Below are 17301 nucleotides of genomic sequence, written 5' to 3'. Positions count from 1 at the left end.
GAGACCAGTGATTTGCCGCGACACACTCGTGTGCCATGAGAAATTATCCAATGTCACTTTTTAAAATTTGAAATGTAATAAAATATTTATGAATAATTTTCTGCAAATATTATGTCATTGTCAAGTGTCTGTGCTGTAAAAACTGGGGTATTATGAATTATGTTGTTATTAAACATACTGTTGAGTGTCATTTTATAACATTTTTGGTTACTGGTGTGCCGCAAAATGTTTCCAATGTAAAAAACATGCCCTGGCTCGAAAAAGGTTGAAAAACACTGCCCTTGACCAACAATCCAAGAAAATTCTAAATCTTCATGGAGCTTCACATCAAGGCCACGGTGGGAATTGGATTATTCCTTTAACATTGACTGTGGACTCATAAACTTTGAGAAACCAGCGATACCCATCGATTTTGGTTTTCCTATATTGGAAAACATCGGAATAGTGATTTCCTTTCCTATTGGATGAACCCCCTTGTCATACATTTGAATTGTTATTCAAATTTGAGATGTATTATTATGCCACTTTAAATTCTGACATGAAACAGATTTACCGTAAATTCCGGACTATAGAGCGCACCTGATTATAAGCCGCGCCCACCACTTTTTAAGTGATTTTCCACTTTTGTTCTTACACAAGTCGCACCTGTGTATAAGCCGCGTGCGCCCGCATTGAAAATTATGACACAATCACCAGTTTAACCCAGGCCAAGGTGTGAGCTCCACGATTATGATATTGTAGAGATTAATCGATCTATGTTCTTTATCAATTGCCAATTATTCGTCAAATTATAATACACTACTAAGCCAATAGGCCGAGACACTTGCTCTCAGCCAATAGGCTGAGTCAAGGTCCTACCGACACTATAAAAGGGGGGTTTTGGGTTTTTTAAGGGTTATTGATCTATCTTCGTTATTCATTATCCATTATCCGTTATCGGTCAGTTCATAATACGCTACAAAGCCTAGGAGCCGGGACACTTACTCTCAGCCAAAAGGCCAAGCTAAGGTCCTAGCCCTAAAGCCTTGCTGCGATCATTGCGAATGCACCGTTCCCGGAGGTACTGCAATACCGGGCCGATGCGTGGAGTGGACAGAGCAAGCTCATATTCCATCTCCAAAATGCAAAAATCAAAGGACCAATAGGCCAAGCCCGACTGTCGCTAGGGGCAGTGTAAGTATATAAAAAATTCAATAGTGCACAATCCGAGAATTATGGCCGGCGTCATAACTGGCAAATGATACCCGTAATTAACATATTGTCACGGTCGCCTTGGTGACCAGTCTGCCCCGCCCTCTGGGCAACAGCTGAAAGCAGTTTCACTAATTGTGGGTCTGTATTTAAGGCTGAATTGTGGGCTCTGCCGGGGCGGGTTCATTACTACTCATTATTCACAATCCCGGTCTGTTATGCCTTGTCCTGTTTTAGTCTGTTATGCCTTGTCCTTTTGAGTTCGTGCCGGAGGAACTCTGTATTGTTCTGTTTTGCCCCGGAGTATTGGGCGACTTTTATTTTATTAAATAAAACCTATGGATCGTCAACGCATTTGAGTTCTCCCTTCATGCCTCCTGCCTCCGTTCTGGTCCGGTCACCTTCCACGCCAACACGTCAATCCGTGACAGAATGAACCAGCCCCCAAATAGAACTCAGCGAACGATCCCAGCGCGACTTGGGGAGAGCTGGAGAGCGCAGTTCGGCAGGCGCCTACTGAGTTGGCCTTCCCTGCCCATTCGAACCACGGCCCCGCCCGTCGTGGCCCTTGCTGTGCCTCGAATGGGGTCCCAGGAAGAATTGACGCCTGCCTGCCCGACTCCCGTGCCGATTGCCTGCTATTCCCTCTCCCCTGCGTGCAAGTTCGACTCCGACTCCCAAGCCTGCCTGTTCGACTCCCAAGCCTGCCTGTTCGACTCCCAAGCCTGCCTGTTCGACTCCCAAGCCTGCCTGTTCGACTCCCAAGCCTGCCTGTTCGACTCCCAAGTCTGCCTGTTCGACTCCCAAGCCTGCCTGTTCGACTCCCAAGCCTGCCTGTTCGACTCCCAAGCCTGCCTGTTCGACTCCCAAGCCTGCCTGTTCGACTCCCATGCCTGCCTGTTCGACTCCCATGCCTGCCTGTTCGACTCCCATGCCTGCCTGTTCGACTCCCATGCCTGCCTGTTCGACTCCCATGCCTGCCTGTTCGACTCCCATGCCTGCCTGTTCGACTCCCAGTACTGATTTTGTTCAGTCTTTCCTGTCCTGTCTTGTCTGTTCTGAATCTGTTCCCCCCTGAGTCTGACTCTTCTGAATCTGTTCCCCCCTGAGTGCGACTCTTCTGAATCTGTTCCCCCCTGAGTGCGACTCTTCTGAATCTGTTCCCCCCTGAGTGCGACTCTTCTGAATCTGTTCCCCCCTGAGTGCGACTCTTCTGAATCTGTTCCCCCCTGAGTGCGACTCTTCTGAATCTGTTCCCCCCTGAGTGCGACTCTTCTGAACCTGAACCCCCTGAGTGCGACTCTTCTGAACCTGAACCCCCTGAGTGCGACTCTTCTGAACCTGAACCCCCTGAGTGCGACTCTTCTGAACCTGAACCCCCTGAGTGCGACTCTTCTGCATCGGCCTGTCCTGTTTACCTGTTCTGATTTTGCCTGTCCTGTTTACCTGTTCTGATTTTGCCTGTCCTGTTTACCTGCCCTGATTTTGCCTGTCTGTTATCCCCTGGCCAGTTTGCCCACCAGACCCCCTCCCTGCCGAGCGCCGATTCCGATCCGCCCGACGCAGATGGCGCCTGCCTCTCCCCGTTCCTGCGTGTTCGGAGGAGGGAGCGGGGTTGCCCCAATCGCGAGCGTCAACATTCCGGGGCGTGAGGTTGTAATTTTTTCTTTTTTTGGGACCTCGGGAGCTGTCCCTTAAGAGGGGGGCTCTGTCACGGTCGCCTTGGTGACCAGTCTGCCCCGCCCTCTGGGCAACAGCTGAAAGCAGTTTCACTAATTGTGGGTCTGTATTTAAGGCTGAATTGTGGGCTCTGCCGGGGCGGGTTCATTACTACTCATTATTCACAATCCCGGTCTGTTATGCCTTGTCCTGTTTTAGTCTGTTATGCCTTGTCCTTTTGAGTTCGTGCCGGAGGAACTCTGTATTGTTCTGTTTTGCCCCGGAGTATTGGGCGACTTTTATTTTATTAAATAAAACCTATGGATCGTCAACGCATTTGAGTTCTCCCTTCATGCCTCCTGCCTCCGTTCTGGTCCGGTCACCTTCCACGCCAACACGTCAATCCGTGACACATATGATGCAGACTTGTAAAGTCCGGGTCCCGTTGAAAGTAATCCAAGGAAACAAAATGTTTATTTCCAAAGTTAAGGGTGGGAAAAATATATATCCACTATTGTCCGCTGCGACAACAGACAGATCTACCGGTAACTCAGCTTTACCCCAATTCCCATCAGCCCGTGCTTGCTCCACCCCTTCTTTTTGATTGGCCCGTAGAACACATAACAGAATAAATCTCTAAAACAAATATATTACAAAACTATACAGTTGCAAATACATATTATGCATGGTTACACATATTTACGAAGAAAGATGGTACACCGAGAGAGTTTTCAAAGCTTTGATAATAATAATATAACTTTCATCCCAAACCGTGCCTTTGAAAGGTACCAACACGCTAGTAGGATCACGCTCGCAATGTATCAAACGTGCCTGTTAATAAAATGCATCCTGTTATTGTGAATTTCACGGGATGTCGTCCTCGACTTCCTCCTCTTAACTATCGCCATCAAGGGCGTCTTCCTCATTATCGGAACGTATCTTAACTTAATAGACAACGTATGCTTAAACTCAGAGGTTGCAGTCTTTCCTGGCGCACATTTTCTATCTGTCTTAAGCTTACCTTTTACACTCCAGCGCCGCTGGTGGCCGTTAGAAAAATTCCATACATTGGCCGCTTCACTGAATAAGCCGCAGGGCTGAACATTTGGGAAAAAAGTAGCGGCTTATAGTCCAGTATTTACGGTAGGTTGATTTTAAAACCCAAACAGTCAATTTTGCAACTAATAGTCAACTGAAATTTGAGTAGATGACTGGTCATTAAATTGTAATAGAAATAAAGGGTTAGTTGACCAAGATTAACTAACCTTGTGAGTTCTCATCCAACACCTTGAACCAAGAGTGTTCTTTTATTATAATTTCTGTTGAATATTGTTTATTGTCTTGTTCATAGTTCGTTAACTGGCTAGCTTTTGTTCAAATAATTTTGATTGGGGTGTTTCCGCTATTAATTTTATCCCTCAATATCCGTAGTCCTACTCCAAGTAGCTTTTCTTTCCTTTGCTAATAGCATAGGGGCTACATTATACTTGTTTGAGATTAAAAAAGACGAGCTTTGATTTGTTATTAATCCTTTCTTACCGAGTCCTCACAAATTTTTTCCCTCAATAACCGTAGACCTAATCCAAGTAGCTTTTCTTTCCTATGCTAATAGCATATATATGTATATATACCGCAGCCATATCCCCCTAGTGGGAGGTGGCTAGAGTCATTTCTGACTCTTTTTGGGAGATTGATACAGAGGAGGGGATTCCCAGCCCCCTCGCTCAACCCAACTGAGGTGTTGGGAGTCATTAGGTGACCAAACCCCCCAATTCCAACCCCTAATGCTGAACGCCAAGCAGGGAGGCAACGGGTACCAATGTTTAAGCCTTAGGTATGACTCGGCCGAGGCTTGGACCACAACCTCCCAGTCTCGGGGCGGGCGCCATACCCCCAAGGCCACCGAGCTGGTAGCTAATAGCATAGGGGCTACATAATACTTGTTTAAGATTAAAAAAGACGAGCTTTGATTTGATATTAATCCTTTCCTACCAAGTCCTCACAAATTCTTTCCCTCAATAACCGTAGACCTTATCCAAGTAGCTTTTCTTTCCTTTGCTAATAGCATAGGAGCTACATTATACTTGTTTAACATAAAAAAAGACGAGCTTTGAGTTGTTATTAATCCTTTCCTCCCGAGTCCTCACAAATAAAACATGGAATTTCAGGCTCGGTCCTGCAAATCATGTGGATCGGTCGGGCTCGGGTAGGGTCGGGCTGGATTTTTTTTTTAGGCCCGGTCCTACCTCTGATGCTAATCCATCAAATGCATCGGTCGATAAACAGGAAAGGCGTTACACTCCCACCGACGACACGTCTGTCAATCCCCGAAGGCCTTTAGGGAAAGCGGCGATGCGCGTTTGCGCCCATCTGGTCTCCATGAGGGGATTTATTAAAAGCTCTGCCCTCGGGCCGCACTTGTTGTTATTTATGCATGTTTGTTTCCATTAGGCCGCCACTCGCCTTCCCACACTCAAGACACGCGTTCATCCACTTTCCCGAGTCAGCCCCCCCACTGCACTTTGTGCTGCAACGGCATTATTGTAATATCCTCTCCCTAAAATAAAACAAGACGCACACACATACTACTTTACATGGACGTCTTTTGACATTAGCGCGCTGCACTCATTCAAGATTCATGGAAGACTTCGCCCCCCCACCCAACCCTGTCCCATCCATCCCTCAATCTAATGGTATAAAAGAGACAATGTTTTAAACATTAAAATGAAAACCATTTACAAGTATGATCAAAAGGGAACATTTGGACATGAAAGTTTAAACGGCGCGCGTAAGCTCAGGGGATGGGAGGATAAGAACGGGATAAAAAAAGGAGAATTGAGTGAAAAGCGACGCAGAGTGCTTTTGCGGCACACTGCAAAACGGTGACCTGTAATTAATATGCTTTGCTCCTTCAGGCCAGTCCATGATGGACTGACAATGCCCTAAAGGCTGCTGAGCTGTCGCTGTTTGGAAGAAGAGAAAAAAAAATGGCTGTGTCGCCAACATGGGCAAAATGGAGAGAATAGCGACCAGTGGCGGGCTGTCAAAACCTGCAAGGCCTTCTCTGCTGTCCTAAAAATATATGAATCGAGTGATATTGATGACGCTTTGTCCATGAATCCAAATTGTCAGCTTGCTTTCGTCGCTTTTGCTCTGGTTGCACTGTTTCCAGTTTTCTAATTAAGCATTTCACCAATTACGTTTTAGCCATTCTTGTTGCCAGGGTCTAAAATCTACCTGGTGGCCTTCACAATCAGTTCTGAAGGCCCAGAGGAATAAAATAAGTGACAATAAAGCTGCTGGTTTAGTCCAGGGGTCAGGGAAATTTCTGAACCAAAGAGTCTTTCCAATCATCTACCCATTCATCCATTATCTACACCGCTTATCCTCAGTAGGGTCACGGGGGTGCTGGAGCCCATCCAAGCTATCCTCGGGAAGTGGAACACCCTGGACTGGTTGCTAGCCAGTCACAGGGCACACAGAGACTAACAATTAATTTGACATGCATATTTTTTGGGAATGTGGGAGGAAACCAGAGTGCCCAGTGGAAACTCCGCACAGGAAGGCTGGTGGCTGGATTTGAACCCGTGACCTTAGAACTGTGCCGCGGACGAGCTTACAACACAGCTGCCGTGCTGTCCATCTCAAGTGTCATAATAGCAAAATATTTAGATTTTTGGGGGGAGAGAGCCACACCATATTTGAAAAAAAAATAATAAAAAAAACTGCCAAACCTGCTTCCCAGACAAAAGCTAATTTTTCACGAACATTTCATTTCACTGCATGACATCAGATGATTTGATAACATTTATGAAATAATACTCATGCCAGAGCCTGTGTCCCATATTAACGAATATACCACTTTAAATTTGTCTCCCTCCCGCAATTACTTAAAACCGTTGAGGCTCAATTTGAGCTTCTTTTTTCTCATAAATAATGGCTTCAATACAAACTGCAAGCAGAGTTCTTTGTAAAAAATGTCGCAAAATACCGTAAACGAGGATACTTAAGTATTTATTTTTGTCACAGACAGCACTGTGCAGAGAGAAATGTGCTGTGCGCACAGCTCCGACCGCTCCTACCGCTCACCCATTCAAATTGCTCTTTGTGCTTGGACTTGCGTTTCTGGGTGTTTACAGTTTTTCTGTGGGTTTGCATCACACCGTATCTCAACAGTGAACCTAAATTGTTTCATGAGCTTCCATATAAAGGATTCCTTAGCGACATACAGCCAAAATGCGGGTCTGTCGGTGTGACACCTTGACTGTAAACTGTAGTGGGGAGTATGCTCTTTACATACTGGACCGCTGTCGGTGCCACATCAACTAGGCGCACACTGGACTTGATTTTGTGCTTATCACAACTGAAACACTACAGACAATACTTGCATGAGTATAATTTTATTTTTGAGCTGTATGTACTTATGAAAAGACCTATGTATGGTTCGCCATGGGTTCTGGTTTAGCCAATCAGATATTGAGTTGGCAATCCCATGGCCTTCTAGAAAGCGTAACAAAACTACGGTAACGGCAATATCACAATGAAAAAGTGAGGGAAAAAATCCTTGTGTTCACTACTTCCATCAAACTGACTTTTTCAGCCCTCGAATAAAAACTCATACCAGATATACCACAGGACAGACTTGACTTTCAGCTTTGGCTTCGATAGTGATAGAAAAAAACTTCTTGATGCAACTGAAATGCACAGATAATCTCTTCAACAGAGTAATTGAAATCTTCTTGAGGAAAGAAAAGAGGATGGATTTTGTGCACAAATAAATAGGATTTTGGTTGAGTAAAATGTGGCTTTATTCCTAAATAATAATGCAATTTGATAAGGAATCACAGCTGCATGCAGTAAATGTTGTATAGCCAGTAAAATAATCATTGAGGGTTGGATTGATCCAGATATAGTACTACTGAAGGCCCAAGTGTGAAATGCACGGGCCGCCACTTTCCAATGATATGTGACATGAAGTATTTCAATGACTGGTGGCATCGTATATTGTTCAAACTCTTTCTATGTACCGTCTTTTTGTGTAAATATCCTATGTTTCAATGTGGGCACATGCGGCTTATAGTCAGGTGCGGCTTATGTATGTACAAAATGTTTTTTCCTTTAAAAATGTACTGGGTGCAGCTTATAACCAGGTGCGCTCTATAGTCCGAAGATTGCGGTAGTGTTTTTATTCGATCTAGGTTATGTCAGGACAGGTGCCATACTGGTACCAATTCCCTGTGTAACAGGTGTAATAATAACTTTTGTTTAGTTGAAATTCCTGCTGAAATAAGTTTGTATAGTTTGTGTATAAGCGTCCTGCAATGACGAGTTCAACAGTGCCACCTGCTGGTATGAGGTTTGGTTTGGCTTCTGATTTTATGAGCAGACTGCGGATATTGTTAGCAGTTTACAGCGCGCTGCTAACGGTAAGCCATGATCTTTTGGTGCTCCGCAAAAAGTTAATTGTAAACATTAAAACCACAGCTGACAAATCTCTCAACATGCGCAGTAATGTGATTGATGGTGTCAAGCCTTTTGGATTTATTTTCGTTTGTTTCTGTCGCCATTTATGTTAGTTTTGGATGTTGTACTAAAATGCTAATTCCCCTTATAGTGTTGAAAGCCAGCGGAGGTGCTAACCACATGTTGTGGATATGTTGTGTCACTCATTGCAGGTAAAGTGTTCCTGTTTTCACACTCGTTATTGTAATTATTTCTATTTTCTCATATATCTAAAAAGGATGATGTTGGTTAAAATTCAGATTAAAAAACCACTATACGATTACTTGTTAAAAGTATCTTGTGAAAATGTATGTAAAAATGTATTGTGATGGTTGATATTCTAAAATGTATTTTATGTAAACTGAAAAGAAAACTACTTGAGATGTTTAGAGCAGTCTCCAGCGCGCTGCTAACGTGTTAAAAGCCAGCGGAGGTGCTAACCACATGTTGTGGATATGTTGCCACTCGTTGCAGCAACTGGAATGAAAGCCTCATCATCCAGTCCAGCGTGAATGTGGATCTTTGGTGGGACGGGTACACCGTGGTTACACCTGTACCAGATCCTACCCCAGTTGTCCCAAACGTACGGTTGAAAAAAATGCAGCTAATGCCACTTAGGCTCGTCTTACCTTGCAGGTTGTGGAGAGGAAGTGTCATAATGCCTCCTGCGGCCGCAGCCGCCAGTAGGTTCTGAAGGTTGGTAGCGGGCAATGAGAGGACAACGCCCTGTTGGCTGCCCAGGTGGCCGCCGGCGTTGAAGGGAATAAGGATTGGCTGTTTCATGCCCGCCGCTGCAGCCGCCCCAGACATGGCGCCACCGACCGCGTTGGCCAACTGTTGGGCCACCAGCAGCGACTGTAGGACATATAAGAATTATGACATTGACAAAAGTTGGGGATTAAAGTGATACTGTATAATTCAGGACAAAAGATTGTTGTATTATAGAAAGAAGTCGAAGCATTCACTACAGAAGTTGCAACCGGTGACGTTACTCAAGACCTTCTAGCAGGCGTTCAGAGGCCAACTCGGAATCTGATTTGGAATGGAAACCAACAGCTCTTTTGAAGACTGATGTCAGGGTGTGAAGGCCTCCGGGTAGTTTATGAGTCTAGGAGGCTAGGGGGCGTCAGTAGCTCAGGAAGTAGATGGCTGTTCTCAGAACCAAGAGGTCGCAGGTTCGATTCCTGGCTCTTCTGAGTTAAATGAGAGTTGAATGAAGTGTCCTTGGGCAAGACACTGAACCCCTATGCCCCCAATAGGCGTGTGAATCACACATCTAGATGCAGCTAACAAGGAAGAAGAATGAAAGGATGTCATGGTTGCCATGGCGCTCAATTGGTCCCTGCCGTGTGGCGCCAGGTTCTGTCACGGTTGCCACGGCGCCCAAATTGGCCCCGCCCACTGACACCAGCTGAAACGTATTGACAGATTGCTGCCGGACTACTTACTTGTCAGAGCGTCTGCAAGACTTCTGTTAAACTCTGTGTGAATTGCCTAGTTCTGCGAATTTGCCTGTGTTTGATCCTGTTTTATTTTGGGCCTGATCTGTTTGATTTTGACAACTCTTTTGTTCGGATTTCAATCGACTTCCGTGACCATCGATCCCCGGATCGAGTGGGCGCGCGTTCCTCCTCTCCCTAATAAACTGTGAGTACGTTACGCGATTGGGTTCTCCATTCCTGTTTCCTGTCCTGGTTCGTGACAAAGGAAGCTTGTAGACTATTTAGAATTGTTGAATCATAATATCACATAATTCAGATATATTTAAGGTAAGCAGAGAAGGCCTTGCAGGCCCTCACAGCCCACTGCTGTAATAAGTGAATACAAACACGGTGAAGGATTTTATATATTTTTGACTATAAGGGATTTTTTACGATCAAATATAAATTACATTTAAATAGATATTCACTGGCTGAGCTGTGGGGCGAGGTCAATATAACCTAGAGGAATGATGTTTACAGAAAACAGCTGGAACTGGGACAAGGGCGGACGGCGGAGGAGCCTCTGTGACGCAGGAAAGCAGACATTGTTTGGAGAAGTTGTTCTGATAAGCTCTGCTGTTATGAGTTTTTTAGACATCGCGACGCCCTTCGGCGAGGAGGTGGTGAAGCTGGCATCTGGCCGACCCATGGGAGGTGTCAGCACACCCATGGGAGCCGGCACGCCAGCTGGTGAAAAGACGTGGGCAGAAAAACTTCAGAAGATCGATCGCGAGGAACAATCGAGAGAGAGGCTCGACGAAGAGCCACACTAATTCGGCTAATTCGATGGAATTCACTTAGTTTATTATTTAAGAAAATAATTCTGCCTCCGTGTGAAAATGTCGGCTATTCTTGTTAATTTTTCCTCAAAGAAACGATCATGCATTGTTAGGAGAATGAAGTTTGTGTTTGGCTAATTCGAAAAATTTGGTAAACGATACATTTTTTAATAGTTTATTTCCTAACAACGGGAAAATTGGATATGAATCACTGGATAGTCGTGACAGAAAAGTACAGAAAATGTCATCACTTTTGTCCTGCGGCGATTTCAAACCGCTCAAAAGAAACTACTCACCTCCACCGTTGACAAAAGCTCTTTTTGGCGCCGTTTGGAAAGAAAAGCTTCCTAACGGAGGTTCAACACTCTGCTCAGCCTCACCCATTATAAAGCAGTCGTGTGCTAGCACTCGGCAAGCCGAATGGCTGATTAATAACAAGTGGTCTCATAGGGAGGGGGGCGCCCCACCGAGCGCCTCCAGCACAATGGCTGCACAATGGGGGGCTTGTCCTCTCTTGCCCATCAGGGGCACGGGGAGGCTCGGCGATCCGCCGGGCAACCCGGCTGCTGACAAATTACCCATAATGGTCCAAAGAGATGACTTTTGTCACCCTAAGTGCGAGCAAGAGGAAGACAAGGTGGCTTCACGTCGGCTGAACCAGCAGCGGATAATGGTAGTTCCGACAATATCCAACACAGCAGTGGGGAATATATCAAAAGTATTGATCCGGCCGGAGGAGAATTAGGTAGGGCGTGCAAGCGCTCTTTTGTTTCTCCAAAGTGTTTGCTCGACACTGCTCGACCAGCCTGACAACATTCATACATTCTATGGAAGGGAACTGCCAGAAGCTGGTCTTTATTTCTGGCTCGCTGCCGACACTGAAGAAGCACGGTGCATCCTATGCAAGGACGAACCGCTGCCCTTGGATTCACCTATTTATTCCAGTGCAGTGTTTCTCAAGTAGTGGCTCGGTATCCAAAAGTGGGTCGCTTGTCACAGACCAGAAACGGAAACAGGACCCAATAGCGCTCGTTTTCTCAGTTTTTATTGAATAAGAGGGAGAGTAAGGCTTGCTTCCACGATCCGATGGCTGACGGACAAAAGGAGCGAGCAGTGCGGAAGTGGCACTTCTGGCGAGGAGGATCGGAGACAGGCGGGAATAGCAAGATCAAAGGCGGTGTCGAGTTCATAAGCGAGGTCGGTAGCAGGAGGTAGGCAGGTAACGGGGCAAAACAGGTCAGGTAACAGGCATGCAGATCGTAGTCAGTTCCAGAAACAGGTTGGCAACAAAGATCAGGCAGAAAAAGGCAGGGCAAAAAAGGAGTCGGACGAAAGGGCTTACTGAGCTGAAGGCAACAGTTTGCATAACAATCTGAGGGCTTCCAAGAAGAAGCCGGGGGTTTAAAAAGAGAGTGACAGCCAATCAGCTGTCCGGGCTGTTGGCGCCAATTAAGCCGCCGCAGCTGCGCTCAATCGGCAATCATGACATCGCTGACTCCTTTTCTTGGCATAAAAATGCTAAGAAGAAAAAAAAATTGAAGGGTACAATACACTTTTTAACAGTAGATGGCAATAAAGCCCCGCTCGATCTTTTCTACCTGTTCATTTGACGCGTTTAAGAGGGACCACATCTCATTTTGTTGCGATTTTGTGTGTTTATTTCCTTTTTGTATTCCAGTGATCGAATGTTAGCATTGTTTAGTCCTTAGGGTGGCGCACATTAATTTGTATAAAGGTAGGAAGGTTTGTGTGGTCAGACAGGTATCCGACCCCGGGAAGGGCTAACTGCTAAGCTAGGACGCTACACGAAACTGTTTTTTGGGACTTGTGTTTCCGTCAGACGAAGACCGTTGGAACAGAAATGAAACTGTTTCATCATTAAGTTTGTTTTTTTGTAGTCTTCTTATGTTCTCCTTACAAGTTCAAACTTTATAGATGTCTCCTCTCCTTAATTTAAGTGTCCACTTAACTATAAATGTATCAAAAACCCAAATAAGGGCATATTTAGTTAAAAAAGGGGGTGTCAGAAGAAGACCATTGGAACAGATATGAAATGGTTGCATCATGAGGTTTTTTTTTTGTAGTCTTCTCCTGTTCTCCTTGCAAGTTTAAACTTTATAGATGTCTTCTCTCCTTATATTAAGTGTCTACTGAACTACAAAAGTATCAAAAACCAAAATAAGGGCATATTTAGTAAAAAAAAAAAAAGGGGGGGGGGGTCAGAAGAAGACCGTTGGAACAGATATGAAATGGTTGCCTCATGAGGATTTTTCATAGTCTTCTCCAGTTCTACCTACAAGTAAAAACTTTATGGATGTCTTCTCTCCTTATATTAAGTGTTTACGTAACTACAAATCTATCAAAACCCCAAATGAGAGCATACTTAATAATAAAAAAGGGCTGAGAAGAGGATCATTGGAACAGATATGAAATGGTTGCATCATGAGGGTTTTTTGTAGTCTTCTCCTGTTCTCTTTGCAAGTCAGAACTTCACAGTTGTCATCCGTCTTTATTTTTAAATGTCTACTAAACCATAAGCTTATCAGAAACCCGAATAGACCATATTTATCGAGACAAGGATGCAGAAAACAAATCACTTGACTCACCTGTGGCCCCATGGAGGGGTACCCCGGGAATGACAGGCCCAACTGACTCTGCTCAGGGGGACTTCTGCTGATGTCCGACTGGACTGAAGTTTCACAGGCTCCTGTCATATTCAATCAAACAAAAACATAAATAAAGTTAAAGGGCATGAGACTGACTAGTGTTTTGAGCAGACAGACAGAGCAAGTAGGGGTAGGTGGTGAGTAATTCTTACTTAAGCGTTTCATCAATAACTACTGCACTGCTGAATAAACAAGCCGGGCTAGTGCTGAAGGAAAGCAAGCGCATTATTTGGTCATTTACATGGGAGAGGATCACCCGCTTAATACCGCCTGCTCTGCCCTGCGCTCCTGGCCTGCGGCGAGGCACACGCAATTAGACCCTATTATCACCGCGGGGGGCCGAGGCATCACAAAACGCAGAATCCCTTGGGGACCGAGTGCACTTACAGTTCAGCATGCAAAGTCCCACAATATGGGAACCCCACTATCGGGACAACGACTGGATATTGCGATACAAAACATAAAAACATGTTTGTTCCACTATCAGATACTTTTTACTCATTTTCTGTTTGATGCGGTTGTCTAATATTGAAAATGGGACATAAAGAGGTAGAGAGAAAGGTAGAGAGAAAAGTAGAGGTTGAGAGAGGTAAAATGTGCGGTAAAGATATTGAGGGAAGCGGAGATAGAGAGAGAATGAGAGAGTGTGGTAGAGGTAGAGCTGAAGCAAGATACCGGACAGGACGGAACAGTTGGGATCGATACCGGATACTGGGTAGTGGAGAAAGATACCTGACAGGGCAGGACAGACGGGATTGATACCACATACTCGATGCACAACCAAGATAACGGACAGACGGGATCAATACCGGATACTGGAGACTGGAGTAAGATACCGGACAAGGCAGGACAGACGGAATCGATGCCGGATCCTGGATACACGAGAAAGATACCGGACAGGACAGGACAGACAGGATTGTTGCCGGATACTGGAGACTGGAGCAAGATACCGGACAAGGCAGGACAGACGGAATTGATGCCGGATACTGGATACACGAGAAAGATACCAGACTGGACGGGACAGACGGGATTGATACCGGATACTGGAGACTGGAGCAAGATACCGGACAGGACAAGACAGACTGGATCGGTACCGGATACTGGAGACTGGGGCAAGATACCGGACAGGACAAGACAGGCGGGATCAATACCGGATACTGGAGACTGGAGCAAGATATCGGACAAGGCAGGACAGACGGAATCGATGCCGGATAATGGATACACGAGAAAGATACCAGACAGGACAGGAAAGACGGGATTGATACCGGATACTGGAGACTGGAGCAAGATACCGGACAGGACGAGACAGACGGGATCGATACCGGATACTGGAGACTGGGGCAAGATACCGGACAGGACGAGACAGGCGGGATCAATACCGGATACTGGAGACTGGAGCAAGATACCGGACAGGACGAGACAGACGGGATCGATACTGGATACACAAGCAGGATACCAGACAGAGTCAAAATACAAATCTTGCAAGTGCAGAAATTCGTTGACGGACTGAGAAGGAGTTAATGAGAGCACTGAGTTTAAAAAGGAGGGAAGCCAATCAGGCAACAGGCAGCAGCTGGAGCCAAACGAGCGGGCCCAAGTAAGGGCAATGGACAGCGATGACAGATAGAGATAGAGGGGTAAAGAGTAAGGTAGAGGGAGAAATGTAGGAAAGAGGAAAGATATATATAGTGATAGAGATAGAGAGGTAAAGAAAAAGGTAAAGGTAAGGGTGTAGTAAAAGGGAGATAGAGATAGAGTTAGAGACAGAGAGACAGAGGGTGAGGTAGAGATAGAGGTTGAGGGAGAGAGAGGTCGAGATACAGAGACGTAGAGATAGTGAGGTAGAGGGAGGTACAGAGAGAGAGAGAGACAGGTGTATATATATAAAAAAGAGTGAGGCAGAGATAAATAAATGTAGAGGTAGTGAGGTAGAGTTTGAGAGTGAGGTTGAAATAGGGTTAGAGATGGAGAGAGAGATAGAGGTAGAGAAAGACTGAGAGATAGAGACAGGGAGAGATAGATGTACGGATAAAATGGGTAGAGATAGATAGATATAGAGTTATAGATTGAGGTAGGTAGGTAGAGCCCCCTCGGATGGGTCTGGCCTTGATGCGGCGAGGGGGCTTGCGTGTTCCAGTGACCCTGGAGAGCGATACCGTCGGGAGCTTGCTCCTGGTAGGGTCACCCATGGCGGGCCGGTCTCCGGGGTAGGTTCCAGACAAACAAAGACCCCAGCGTGTCGGTACGCTGTGAGGTGGCAGCCCCACCAACCGACTATCCTGCGGAGGGCTAACAACTCACCCAGGAGAAACACACTTTGTTACGAAACTGACCAGAGAAAGAAGCCGGACTGACCAACACGGTAACGGACCCCAGCCTGCCCCCGACCAACGAGTACGGATCGATCTTCGTCATAAGACCCGTGTCGCCACCTGGAATGTCCAGACACTCCTTCGCCCCGGAGCTGCCACCCTGCTGTCCCGAGAGCTCTGTCGCTATAACATCACCATGGCAGGGCTCTGTGAAGTACGATGGCAAGGCAATGGTGAAACAACAGCTGGCAACCATTGCTACATCTGGAGTGGCCCCGAGAGTCGGACCGGCCTTTACGGTGTGGCTCTTGCCATTCCAAAAGCCCTCCGGAGGTCCCTCATCAGCTGGACACCAATAAGTGACAGACTACTGTCTGCTCGATTCCTCCACCATCACGGCAAGATGACAGTGATCGTCGCCTACGCCCCCACCGATGTCGCTGATGAGGATGCGAAGGACGCGTTCTTTGACCAACTCCACCAGGCTGTCAACCAAGCCCCACCACACGACGTCACCATCATCCTCACTGATGCCAACGCCACTCTATCCAGCATTGATCGGTCCCCCGGCTCACCTGTCGGCACCACCTTCGTTGACAGCACAACAAACGACAATGGCAACCGCCTCCTCCTCCTCTGCCACCAAAACAACCTTTGTGTTGCTGACACCTGGTTTCCCCGGAAATGCATCCATCACTGGACGTGGTACAGCCCAGATGGCAGAACCAGGAAGGGATTGGACCACATCCTGATATCACGACGCTGGAAGTCGTTTGTAACCAACTGCCGGGTGTTCAGAGGAGCACAGCTTGGCAACACAGACCATCGTCTGCTGGTGGCCCAGCTCAAGCTAAAGCTCCGAGCCAACCAGCACAAGACTCTGCCTCGCCCCGACTCCTCCCGACTCAGCGACCCCAACATCGCCAGAGACTTCAGTTGCTCCATCCGCCGCTCTCTTGATACCCTGGCTCCTGACAAGCTGACAGACTGGGCGGCCTTCAAGGAAAGTGTCCTCCAGTCTGCTCACAATGTCCTCGGACGCCCGCGATCCTCCCCGAGAAAGCCCTGGATATCAGAGAGGACACTAAACATCATAGACCAGCGGCGTGAGGCCCGACTCCGAGGCGACCTCACAGAGTATCGGAGACTGAATCGCCTGCGCAATGTGGCCATTGCTGAAGATAGGGAGAGGTTTTGGCAGGCAGAAGCCCAACAGCTTGAGTCCGCGGCCAACAACAACAACATGAGCCGCGTATTCAGTCTACTACGCCAAGCCCGTAGCGGCCCACACATAAAGACAGCCCTGGTAAAGGACTCAGACGGCAACCTCATCATGACAGAAGCCAACTGCCTCGAGCGCTGGAAGGAGCACTTTAGCCTCCTCTTGCAGCACAGCACCATCCCGGCTGATCCCACCCTCCTACGGGCTGCGAGCACAGCACCTCCTAACGACACCTGCTGCACAGACCCCGTAACACCCGAGGAAGTGAGAGCTGCTCTGAAGAAGCTGAACACCAAGAAAGCCCCCGGCATCTGTGCCATTACCGGCGAGATGCTCAAGGCCGGCGGTGATGGCATGGTGGAGTGGCTAACCCGCCTATTCAACCAGGTGTGGGAATCGGAGCAGCTGCCCACCGACTGGACCAGAGGAGTCATCTTGCCCTTCTGGAAATGCAAGGGCGACAGGCTTGTCTGTGGAAACCACAGAGGC

At 46.8% G+C, this 17301-nt stretch overlaps 1 protein-coding gene and 1 pseudogene across 3 annotated transcripts in view; both read right to left on the bottom strand.

Annotated features, from left to right (window-relative positions):
* pou6f2 (POU class 6 homeobox 2) overlaps positions 1–17301 on the bottom strand; it is a 167826-nt gene that overhangs the window by 100663 nt on the left and 49862 nt on the right. For all 3 annotated transcript variants that reach the window (XM_088322697.1, XM_088322698.1, XM_088322696.1), the window contains exons 3-4: positions 13219–13319; positions 8982–9207 (exon numbers count right to left, since the gene is read on the bottom strand). In XM_088322697.1, coding sequence (XP_088178823.1) covers positions 8982–9207; positions 13219–13319 — 327 coding nt within the window. The remainder of the gene's footprint in view (positions 1–8981; positions 9208–13218; positions 13320–17301) is intronic.
* On the bottom strand, positions 1039–1181 carry LOC148348493 (U2 spliceosomal RNA; annotated as a pseudogene).

Source organism: Urocampus carinirostris, chromosome 18, assembly GCF_059441175.1.
Source record: "Urocampus carinirostris isolate Australia breed hairy pipefish chromosome 18, RoL_Ucar_1.0, whole genome shotgun sequence".
Taxonomy (NCBI): Eukaryota; Metazoa; Chordata; class Actinopteri; order Syngnathiformes; family Syngnathidae; genus Urocampus; species Urocampus carinirostris.
The sequence above is the reverse complement of the archived record's forward strand: the minus strand, read 5'-3'. Positions and strand labels throughout refer to the sequence as shown.